This window comes from Xenia sp. Carnegie-2017, unplaced genomic scaffold (genome assembly GCF_021976095.1).
Source record: "Xenia sp. Carnegie-2017 unplaced genomic scaffold, XeniaSp_v1 HiC_scaffold_14, whole genome shotgun sequence".
Lineage (NCBI taxonomy): Eukaryota > Metazoa > Cnidaria > Anthozoa > Malacalcyonacea > Xeniidae > Xenia > Xenia sp. Carnegie-2017.
Window position 1 is genome coordinate 779,067 of NW_025813447.1, and position 11,556 is coordinate 790,622.

The window sequence follows — 11,556 nt, forward strand, 5'->3', positions numbered from 1 at the left end:
CTCATTTTAGAAAAAATGAGTTTATCAAACAAATCAAATGGGAATTATTGAAAGGAAGAAACAGTTTAGACAAAAAAACACCAAGTGTTTCAACGATGAATACATGTTTTAAAATTAAAACTGGCAGTGATTATAAAAAAGGATTATCCCTTTGTTCAAGATAAGAGAGCGATTTAGAAGGGCAGCAGCACACTTCTCAATTGCGGATTAAAAAATTAAGTAAAGCTAATGACAACAGCTCATTCTTAAATACAATATACCAAATTAAAATTAATATAATAGTTTTAAATACATCATTGCTGATAAAATATTAAAAAGTAGGTGTATGTATTTATATTCATGACAAGCATGTATAAATATCACATTTCCATCAATCTCAAATTCGCATTCATTGCATTAAAAAATAACATTTGTGTAACTATAATGGCAAAGCTAGCATTGACTGGCTATTAATTTAAAAAAAGTGATTCACTCAATTTATGCATATCATGTCATTAAAACCAAATACGTATGTCATCTTAAAATCTTAACTATAGCTAATGGCAAAATTATTCATTAAATAAATATTCTGATAAGAAATACAATCATTTTATTAAGGCCTCATAACATGGCACATGACACCATCACAAGGTTTAATTGTTAGCTTAGCTTCCATTCTGTCTGTCTGTCCTGGTAACAGTTGAAATTTGAACTTTCTCAAAACTCGAACCATAAAAACCTTGATTTCAAACTTAGCAAATGTTCGTCCAATACAATCACGTCGACCAATGGAGAATGGAAAATGTGTTGTGGTGAAATTTTGAATGTGATCGACATTTTCAAACCTTTCAGGATCAAATATTTCAGGATTTGGCCAAATTTCTGGATCATTTCCAAAGAAGAGTTGACTAGATTCAACAATTACACCAGAAGGAATGTTCAAACCACCAACTTCTAAAGATTTTAACATTACTCTTATTGGTGCAGTTGCAACAGGATGTTTTCGCAATCCTTCTTCCATAACCTTGTTGAAATATTTCAAATTTCCCAGATCTTCAAACTCCATGTGTTCACGATCACCAAGCACTTCATTTGCTTCGTTAAGGATCTTCTCTTCGATATGAGGATGATTGAGAATTTCATAGAGCAAAAATGATAATGAATTTGAAGTAGTTTCCTGTCCAGCAACAAATATGGTTAAGAATTGGTCAATTATTTCATCCATTGTTAACCTACCATCTTTGATAAGAGAAGTCAACAAATCATTAGGAACATCTTTATTATTTGCTATTTCATTTATACGCTTTTCAACATGCTGAGAAGCAAAATTTCGCAGGAATCGAACAGCTTCAATTTGACTTTTCTTTTTCTCATTTTGTAAGAAGCTCCACTGAAACATTGTCAATAGTGCTGAACTCAGAGGATTTTCCATATTATCTTGAGTACCTTCCAATCCAAGACGAATTGCACTAAGAAACTTTGAGTTTGGATTTTCAATAACTTGTGTATCAATATTAAATGATACTTGACTGATAGATTCACATGTTGCTTTACCAAATTCAACCATCATACTTATTGGTTTCTGTTCTTTAACAATTGCGTTCATTCTGACCAGAAAACGATCACAAACATTGTTGAAATTTTTCATAAAATCACGAAGAGATTTTCGATAAAATGTTGGATTCATGATATGTCGATGCATTTGCCAAGATTTTTCATCCGTGTTTGTAACTAATCCATATCCTGCACTGCGCTCACCATAGACAAATCCAAGTTTATCATAAACGAAACGAGGTTTCACTAAATGTTTATGGTTATTTATAAAAACATGTCTTACATAACTTGAATCTGCCAGAAATACCACGGGTTGATGTGCCAAAAACAACAGATATATTTTACCGTACTCAAATCTTTTCACCATCATAAATTCCAGCAAAACTCGTCCTGTTCTTGCTTTGTACTTCCAAATATCTGGCAGATGACCAAGAAAGAAACTTGAACGAGGTGGTCCTGGTATATGAGAAGTAATCCAATGTATGTACATCAAATATACAATAATATAGAGTGATAAAGTACAAAAGATGGTCAAAACTGCGAGTGAAATATAGAATATTATTGAAAGCATTTTGACATTATAATTCATGGCAATTCAAAGATTGGTTAACCAAATCAAGTCATTAAGCAGCTGTTAAACGCAACAAGATGACGACACTGAAGGCGATATGGCGACGAAGTCAACCGATTAAGTTATATTTTAATGAATTTACTGACTGTCAGTTAACAACATTATACTTGGAATTTATACTATTTTTACTAAACTTATACCAAATTACACTGCAATGACAACATATATATTATTACTTTTCTATTATTATACAATGTGTATAACCATGTACAATGTACCCACACGGCTATCACCATAGCACAATGGTGACTCCTAAACTTGTCACATAGGAAGTTAGGTTATACTATTTACACTATACTATATATACTACAAAACATGTTACCTGGTATATTTGACTACATTACCAAATAAATTATTGAGATTATGATAAATAAATCGAACAACTAACTTCAAGTAATCCTATTAATGTTTTAATACACAAGTAAGAAACAATAACCGATGGTGTAGTCAGATGTGGTGTATTCTCATCAATATAAACCAATCGAACCAAATATCTACCATGGACTTTCTACACGCAAATGGTAAAAGTGTGACATCACAATGATTACATGCAAAGTTATATAATACCTAATGAAAAGATGATCAAAGTACTTGTCATTTATATCTACCACAATCAATTAAAACATCACATTTATTACATAAAAACTATGGTTAAGTTTAAACTGCAGTGGCATTACTCGCATTGATCATTGGTGGGGAGGGAGGGAGGCAGAGATAATCATATATGCATGATATAATCTGCAATTGATTTTAAAATATGGCAGAACAAAAATATATGAATATCCTTCTTTCAATTATCAAACTGGCGGTTGTTTTCAAAAAATGATTCACATACTTTATGCATGTTATCTCATTTAAACCAAATATATGTGTTATGTTAAAATTTTAACTATACCTAAATGCAATATTATTACCTTCAGTTGCTCTAATCTAATTTTGTCTGTCATTATGTCTGTATACTTTGTGATGGTATGTGTTTTATATATCTTTCATTATTTCCCCTTATCCCACTTTATACCATCTTATCCCATATTTCCTTTCATTTTTTTTATCCCACCATGTAATTTAATATTTCTCTGATGATGTCTTGAGCATCAAAACGAAATGTTACACTATTGAATAGATATTTCTTTTTTATACATTATTTTTGCATATTTAATGGCTCTTTGAAAAGAACTCTGCTGGGCTTTAACATTTATTATAAGAATTCGCCTCCCGCCAGGTACATCCCTGGTCACAATTCGCAATATTGTTAAATGAAAAAAATTTTTGAAGGCAATAATCCATTTACTAACGCCTCATAACATGGCACATGACACCATCGCGAGGTTTAATAGTAACTTTAGCTTCCATTCTGTCTGTCTGTCCTGGTAACAGTTGAAATTTAAACTTTCTCAAAACTTGAACCATAAAAACCTTGATTTCAAACTTAGCAAATGTTCGTCCAATACAATCACGTTGACCAATGGAGAATGGAAAATGTGTTGTGGTGAAATTTTGAATGTGATCAACATTTTCAAACCTCTCCGGATCAAATTTTTTAGGATTTTCCCAAATTTCTGGATCCATTGCAAAGAAAAGCTGATTACTAACAACACTCACACCAGAAGGAATGTTCAAACCACCAACTTCTAAAGATTTTAACAATACTCTAAATGGTGTAATTACAACAGGATGTTTTCGCAATCCTTCTTCCATAACCTTGTTAAAATATTTTAAATTTCCCAGATCTTCAAACTCCATGTGTTCACGATCACCAAGCACTTCATTAGCTTCCTTAAGGATCTTCTCTTCGATATGAGGATGATTGAGAATTTCATAGAGCAAAAATGATAGTAAATTTGAAGTAGTTTCCTGTCCAGCAAAAAATATGGTTAAGAATTCGTCAACTATTTCATCCATTGTTAACCTACCATCTTTGATTAAAGAAGTCAACAAATCATTAGGAACATCTTTATTATTTGCAATTTCATTCATACGCTTTTCAACATTCTGAGAAGCAAAATTTCGTAGGAATTGAACAGCTTCAATTTGACTTTTCTTTTTCTCATTTTGTAGGAAATTCCACTGAAACATAGTCAATAGTGTTGAACTCAAAGGAATTTCAAAATTATCTTGAGCACCTTCCATGGCAAGACGAATTGCACATGGAAACTTCGAGTTTGGATTTTCAATAACTTGTGTATCAATATTAAATGATACTTGACTGATAGCTTCACATGTTGCTTTACCAAATTCAACCATCATACTTATTGGTTTCTGTTCTTTAACAATTGCGTCCATTCTGACCAGAAAACGATCACAAACATTGTTGAAATTTTTCATAAAATCACGAAGAGATTTTCGATGAAATGTTGGATTCATAATATGTCGATGTATTTGCCAAGATTTTTCATCAGTGTTTGTAACCAATCCATATCCTATATTTCGCTCACCATAGACGAACCCAAGTTTATCATAAAGAAAACGAGCTTTCATTAAATGTTTATGGTTATTTATAAAAACATGTCTTACATAACTCGAGTCTGCCAGACATAACATGGGTCGATGTGCCAAAACCAACAGAAATATTTTACCGTACTCAAGTCTTTTCTCCAGAAGAAATTCGGCGTTAATTCGTCCTGTTCTTGCTTTGTATTTCCAAAGATCAGGCAGATGACCAAAAAAGAAACTTGAACGAGGTGGTCCTGGTATATGAGCAGTAATCCAATGTATGTACATCAAATATACAATAATATAGAGTGATAAAGTACAAAAGATGGTCAAAACTGCGAGTAAAATATACAATATTAGTGAAAGCATTTTAATGTTTTAAAGCATGGAAATTCGAAAATCGAAGTGTCAAACAGAGCTTGGTCAGCTCCCACAAAATGTAAATTTGAAATTATTTGTTCACATGATCAAGATGAACATTGACTCTCCAAAAACAGGAAGTTGGAAAATGATAATTTTCTGCATAAATATTTGAATACACTGAATTTTAGTGTTGTTCTGCCATATAAAGATGACAATAAGGTCAACTTATAGAGTTAAATATTTTAATAAGTTTACTGACAGTTAGTTAATAACGCTATATCAGTGCGTTGTACTAGAAATATATACCACAAATACAAAAGTTATGGCCTGCCACTTCCATTCTTGAAATGAATAAATTCTGTAATACATGACAGAAGTATTAATTTGACTACATTACAAAATAACTAATTCAAAACAGTGTCCTTAAATACTTTTAGCTGTTAATATTCATTCTCTATTAGAAAAAGTCTTGGGCCTGTTTCAAACATCGAATTAACAGTTTGGGGCATGTAAAGTTTGATGTTTGAAACAGGCGTTAAGAACCCTCTCTTATTGTTTAAGTTGCGTTTTCTCTCAGTTTTAATCTAGCGAAATGAAAATCAAGCATTTGAAAATAATCCATTTATTAACGCCTCATAACATGGCACATGACACCATCGCGAGGTTTAATTGTTAGTTTAGCTTCCATTCTGTCTGTCTGTCCTGGTAACATTTGAAATTTGAACTTTCTCAAAACTCGAACCATAAAAACCTTGATTTCAAACTTAGCAAACGTTCGTCCAATACAATCACGTCGACCAATGGAAAATGGAAAATGTGTTGTGGTGAAATTTTGAATGTGATCGACATTTTCAAACCTCTCTGGATCAAATTTTTCAGGATTTGGCCAAATTTCTGGATCATTTCCAAAGAAGAGTTGACTAGATTCAACAACTACACCAGAAGGAATGTTCAAACCACCAACTTCTAAAGATTTTAACAATACTCTTGTTGGTGAAATTGCAACAGGATGTTTTCGTAATCCTTCTTCCATAACCTTGTTGAAATATTTTAAATTTCCCAGATCTTCAAACTCCATGTGTTCACGATCACCAAGCACTTCATTAGCTTCGTTAAGGATCTTCTCTTCGATATGAGGATGATTGAGAATTTCATATAGCAAAAATGATAATGAATTTGAAGTAGTTTCCTGTCCAGCAACAAATATGGTTAAAAATTCGTCAACTATTTCATCCATTGTTAACCTACCATCTTTGATTAAAGAAGTCAACAAATCATTAGGAACATCTTTATTATTTGCAATTTCATTCATACGCTTTTCAACATGCTGAGAAGCAAAATTTCGCAGGAATCGAACAGCTTCAATTTGACTTTTCTTTTTCTCATTTTGTAGGAAACTCCACTGAAACATTGTCAATAGTGTTGAACTCAAAGGAATTTCAAAATTATCTTGAACACCTTCCAATGCAAGACGAATTGCACCTGGAAACTTTGAGTTTGGATTTTCAATAACTTGTGTATCAATATTAAATGATACTTGACTGATAGCTTCACATGTTGCTTTACCAAATTCAACCATCATACTTATTGGTTTCTGTTCTTTAACAATCGTGTCCATTCTGACCAGAAAACGATCACAAACATTGTTGAAGTTTTTCATAAAATCACGAAGAGATTTTCGATGAAATGTTGGATTCATGATATGTCGATGTATTTGCCAAGATTTTTTATCCATGTTTGTAACCAATCCATATCCTAAATAGCGTTCACCATAGACGAACCCAAGTTTATCATAAATAAAACGAGCTTTCATTAAATGTTTATGGTTATTTATAAAAACATGTCTTACATAACTCGAGTCTGCCAGACATACCACGGGTCGATGTGCCAAAACCAACAGAAATATTTTACCGTACTCAAGTCTTTTCTCAAGAAAAAATTCGACATTAATTCGTCCTGTTCTCGCTTTGTATTTCCAAATATCTGGTAGATGACCAAGAAAGAAACTTGAACGAGGTGGTCCTGGTATATGAGCAGTAATCCAATGTATGTAGATCAAAAATGCGATAATATAGAGTGATAAAGTACAAAAGATGGTCAAAACTGCGAGTAAAATATACAATATTAGTGAAAGCATTTTAATGCTTTAAAGCATTGAAATTCGAAAATCGAAGTGTCAAACTGAGCTTGGTCAGCTCCCACAAAATGTAAATTTAAAATTATTCGTTTACATGATCAAGATGAACACTGACTCTCAAAAAACAGGAAGTTGGAAAATGTGTAGGTTGTTAGTATTATAATTTTCTGCATAAATATTTGAATACACTGAATTTTAGTGTTGTTCTGCCATATAAAGATGACAATAAGGTCAACTTATAGAGTTAAATATTTTAATAAGTTTACTGACAGTTAGTTAATAACGCTATATAAGTGCGTTGTACTAGAAATATTATATACCACTAAAACAACAGTTATTGCCTGCCACTTCCATCCTTGAAATGAATAAATTCTATAAAACATGACAGACGTATTAATTTGACTACATTACAAAATAAATAATTCAAAACAGTGTGCTTAAATACTTTCAGCTGTTTATATTCATTCTCCATTAGAAAAAGTCTTGGGCCTGTTTCAAGCATTGAACTTAACAGTTTGGGGCATGTAAAGTTCGACATTTGAAACAGGCGTTAAAAACCCTCTCTTATTGTTTAAGTTGCGTTTTCTCTCAGTTTTAATCTAGCGAAATGAAAATCAAGCATTTGAAAATAATCCATTTATTAACGCCTCATAACATGGCACATGACACCATCGCGAGGTTTAATAGTAAGTTTAGCTTCCATTCTGTCTGTCTGTCCTGGTAACAGTTGAAATTTGAACTTTCTCAAAATTCGAACCATAAAAACCTTGATTTCAAACTTAGCAAACATTCGTCCAATACAATCACGTCGACCAAGGGAAAATGGAAAATGTGTTGTGGTGAAATTTGGAATATGATCAACATTTTCAAACCTCTCCGGATCAAATTTTTTAGGATTTTCCCAAATTTCTGGATCCATTGCAAAGAAAAGCTGATTACTAACAACACTCACACCAGAAGGAATGTTCAAACCACCAACTTCTAAAGATTTTAACAATACTCTAGTTGGTGCAATTGCAACAGGATGTTTTCGCAATCCTTCTTCCATAACCTTGTTGAAATATTTTAAATTTCCCAGATCTTCAAACTCCATGTGTTCACGATCACCAAGCACCTCATTAGCTTCGTTAAGGATCTTCTCTTCAATATGAGGATGATTGAGAATTTCATAGAGCAAAAATGATAATGAATTTGAAGTAGTTTCCTGTCCAGCAACAAATATGGTTAAGAATTGGTCAATTATTTCATCCATTGTTAACCTACCATCTTTGATTAAAGAAGTCAACAAATCATTAGGAATATCCTTATTCTTTTCTAAGTCGTTCATACGCTTTTCAACATTCTGCGAAGCAAAATTTCGTACAAATTGAACAGCTTCAATTTGTCTTTTCTTTTTCTCATTTTGTAGGAAACTACACTGAAATATTGTCAATAGTGTTGAACTCAAAGGAATTTCAAAATTATCTTGAACACCTTCCATTGCAAGACGAATTGCACATGGAAACTTTGAGTTTGGATTTTCAATAACTTGTGTGTCAATATTAAATGATACTTGACTGATAGTTTCACATGTTGCTTTACCGAATTCAACCAACATACTTATTGGTTTCTGTTCTTTAACAATCGTGTCCATTCTGACCAGAAAACGATCACAAACATTGTTGAAATTTTTCATAAAATCACGAAGAGATTTTCGATGAAATGTTGGATTCATGATGTGTCGATGTATTTGCCAAGATTTTTCATCCGTGTTATTCGCTAATCCATATCCCGCATAGCGCTCACCATAGACGAACCCAAGTTTATCATAAATAAAACGAGGTTTCATTAAATGTTTATGGTTATTTATAAAAACATGTCTTACATTACTCGAGTCTGCCAGACATACCACGGGCCGATGTGCCAAAACCAACAGAAATATTTTACCGTACTCAAGTCTTTTCTCCAGAAAAAATTCCGCATTAATTCGTCCTGTTCTTGCTTTGTATTTCCAAAGATCTGGCAGATGACCAAGAAAGAAACTTGAACGAGGTGGTCCTGGTATATGAGCAGTAATCCAATGTATGTACATCAAAAATGCGATAATATAGAGTGACAAAGTACAAAAGATGGTCAAAACTGCGAGTAAAATATACAATATTAGTGAAAGCATTTTAATGCTTTAAAGCATGGAAATTCGAAAATCAAAGTGTCAAACAGAGCTTGGTCAGCCCCCACAAAATGTAAATTTAAAATTATTTGTTCACATGATCAAGATGAACACTGACTCTCAAAAAACAGGAAGTTGGAAAATGTGTAGGTTGTTAGTATTATAATTTTCTGCATAAATATTTGAACACACTGAATTTTAGTGTTGTTCTGCCATATAAAGATGGCAATGAGGTCAACTTATAGAGTTAAATATTTTAATAAGTTTACTGACAGTTAGTTAATAACGCTATATCAGTGCGTTGTACTAGAAATATTATATACCACTAATACAACAGTTATGGCCTGCCACTTCATCCTTGAAATGAATAAATTCTATAAAACATGACAGACGTATTAATTTGACTACATTACAAAATAAATAATTCAAAACAGTGTGCTTAAATACTTTCAGCTGTTTATATTCATTCTCCATTAGAAAAAGTCTTGGGCCTGTTTCAAGCATTGAACTTAACAGTTTGGGGCATGTAAAGTTCGACATTTGAAACAGGCGTTAGTTAAAAACCCTCTCTTATTGTTTAAGTTGCGTTTTCTCTCAGTTTTAATCTAGCGAAATGAAAATCAAGCATTTGAAAATAATCCATTTATTAACGCCTCATAACATGGCACATGACACCATCGCGAGGTTTAATTGTTAGTTTAGCTTCCATTCTTTCAGTCTGTCCTGGTAACAGTTGAAATTTGAACTTTCTCAAAACTCGAACCATAAAAACCTTGATTTCAAACTTAGCAAACATTCGTCCAATACAATCACGTCGACCAAAGGAAAATGGAAAATGTGTTGTGGTGAAATTTGGAATATGATCAACATTTTCAAACCTCTCCGGATCAAATTTTTTAGGATTTTCCCAAATTTCTGGATCCATTGCAAAGAAAAGCTGATTACTAACAACACTCACACCAGAAGGAATGTTCAAACCACCAACTTCTAAAGATTTTAACAATACTCTAGTTGGTGCAATTGCAACAGGATGTTTTCGCAATCCTTCTTCCATAACCTTGTTGAAATATTTTAAATTTCCCAGATCTTCAAACTCCATGTGTTCACGATCACCAAGCACCTCATTAGCTTCGTTAAGGATCTTCTCTTCAATATGAGGATGAGTGAGAATTTCATAGAGCAAAAATGATAATGAATTTGAAGTAGTTTCCTGTCCAGCAACAAATATGGTTAAGAATTGGTCAATTATTTCATCCATTGTTAACCTACCATCTTTGATTAAAGAAGTCAACAAATCATTAGGAACATCTTTATTATTTGCAATTTCATTCATACGCTTTTCAACATTCTGAGAAGCAAAATTTCGCAGGAATCGAACAGCTTCAATTTGACTTTTCTTTTTCTCATTTTGTAGGAAGCTCCACTGAAACATTGTCAATAGTGTTGAACTCAAAGGAATTTCAAAATTATCTTCAACACCTTCCATTGCAAGACGAATTGCACATGGAAACTTTGAGTTTGGATTTTCAATAACTTGTGTATCAATATTAAATGATACTTGACTGATAGCTTCACATGTTGCTTTACCAAATTCAACCATCATACTTATTGGTTTCTGTTCTTTAACAATCCTGTCCATTCTGACCAGAAAACGATCACAAACATTGTTGAAATTTTTCATAAAATCACGAAGAGATTTTCGATGAAATGTTGGATTCATGATGTGTCGATGTATTTGCCAAGATTTTTCATCCGTGTTATTCGCTAATCCATATCCCGCATAGCGCTCACCATAGACGAACCCAAGTTTATCATAAATAAAACGAGGTTTCATTAAATGTTTATGGTTATTTATAAAAACATGTCTTACATAACTAGAATCTGCCAGACATACCACGGGTCGATGTGCCAAAACCAACAGAAATATTTTACCGTACTCAAGTCTTTTCTCCAGAAAAAATTCCGCATTAATTCGTCCTGTTCTTGCTTTGTATTTCCAAAGATCTGGCAGATGACCAAGAAAGAAACTTGAACGAGGTGGTCCTGGTATATGAGCAGTAATCCAATGTATGTACATCAAATATACAATAATATAGAGTGATAAAGTACAAAAGATGGTCAAAACTGCGAGTAAAATATACAATATTAGTGAAAGCATTTTAATGCTTTAAAGCATTGAAATTCGAAAATCGAAGTGTCAAACTGAGCTTGGTCAGCTCCCACAAAATGTAAATTTAAAGTTATTTGTTCACATGACCAAGATGAACATTGACTCTCAAAAAACAGGAAGTTGGAAAATGTGTAAGTTGT

General features: G+C 32.6%; 5 protein-coding genes across 5 annotated transcripts; all 5 read right to left on the reverse strand.

The window, feature by feature from the left end:
• Window positions 1-250: 250 nt before the first annotated feature.
• On the reverse strand, window positions 251-2,769 carry LOC124434667 (cholesterol 24-hydroxylase-like). The gene has a single exon (XM_046984549.1). It carries the CDS (start codon window positions 2,120-2,122, stop codon window positions 593-595), a length of 1,530 nt encoding a protein of 509 aa, XP_046840505.1. The 5' UTR covers window positions 2,123-2,769; the 3' UTR covers window positions 251-592.
• A 437-nt stretch (window positions 2,770-3,206) lies between these two features.
• Window positions 3,207-5,065, reverse strand: LOC124434669 (cholesterol 24-hydroxylase-like). The gene has a single exon (XM_046984553.1). The coding sequence runs from the start codon at window positions 4,964-4,966 to the stop codon at window positions 3,455-3,457; it is 1,512 nt and encodes a 503-aa protein (XP_046840509.1). The 5' UTR covers window positions 4,967-5,065; the 3' UTR covers window positions 3,207-3,454.
• Window positions 5,066-5,188: 123 nt separating this feature from the next.
• On the reverse strand, window positions 5,189-7,135 carry LOC124434670 (cholesterol 24-hydroxylase-like). The gene has a single exon (XM_046984554.1). The coding sequence runs from the start codon at window positions 7,095-7,097 to the stop codon at window positions 5,586-5,588; it is 1,512 nt and encodes a 503-aa protein (XP_046840510.1). The 5' UTR covers window positions 7,098-7,135; the 3' UTR covers window positions 5,189-5,585.
• Window positions 7,136-7,241: 106 nt separating this feature from the next.
• On the reverse strand, window positions 7,242-9,168 carry LOC124434130 (cholesterol 24-hydroxylase-like). The gene has a single exon (XM_046984009.1). It carries the CDS (start codon window positions 9,166-9,168, stop codon window positions 7,738-7,740), a length of 1,431 nt encoding a protein of 476 aa, XP_046839965.1. The 3' UTR covers window positions 7,242-7,737.
• A 705-nt stretch (window positions 9,169-9,873) lies between these two features.
• On the reverse strand, window positions 9,874-11,498 carry LOC124434671 (cholesterol 24-hydroxylase-like). The gene has a single exon (XM_046984555.1). The coding sequence runs from the start codon at window positions 11,402-11,404 to the stop codon at window positions 9,893-9,895; it is 1,512 nt and encodes a 503-aa protein (XP_046840511.1). The 5' UTR covers window positions 11,405-11,498; the 3' UTR covers window positions 9,874-9,892.
• Between the last annotated feature and the right edge of the window lie 58 nt (window positions 11,499-11,556).

Coding starts and splice junctions, on each gene's coding strand:
- LOC124434667 (XM_046984549.1), bottom strand. CDS start 2,122: ATGAATTATAATGTCAAAATGCTTTCAATAATATTCTATATTTCACTC.
- LOC124434669 (XM_046984553.1), bottom strand. CDS start 4,966: ATGCTTTCACTAATATTGTATATTTTACTCGCAGTTTTGACCATCTTT.
- LOC124434670 (XM_046984554.1), bottom strand. CDS start 7,097: ATGCTTTCACTAATATTGTATATTTTACTCGCAGTTTTGACCATCTTT.
- LOC124434130 (XM_046984009.1), bottom strand. CDS start 9,168: ATGTACATACATTGGATTACTGCTCATATACCAGGACCACCTCGTTCA.
- LOC124434671 (XM_046984555.1), bottom strand. CDS start 11,404: ATGCTTTCACTAATATTGTATATTTTACTCGCAGTTTTGACCATCTTT.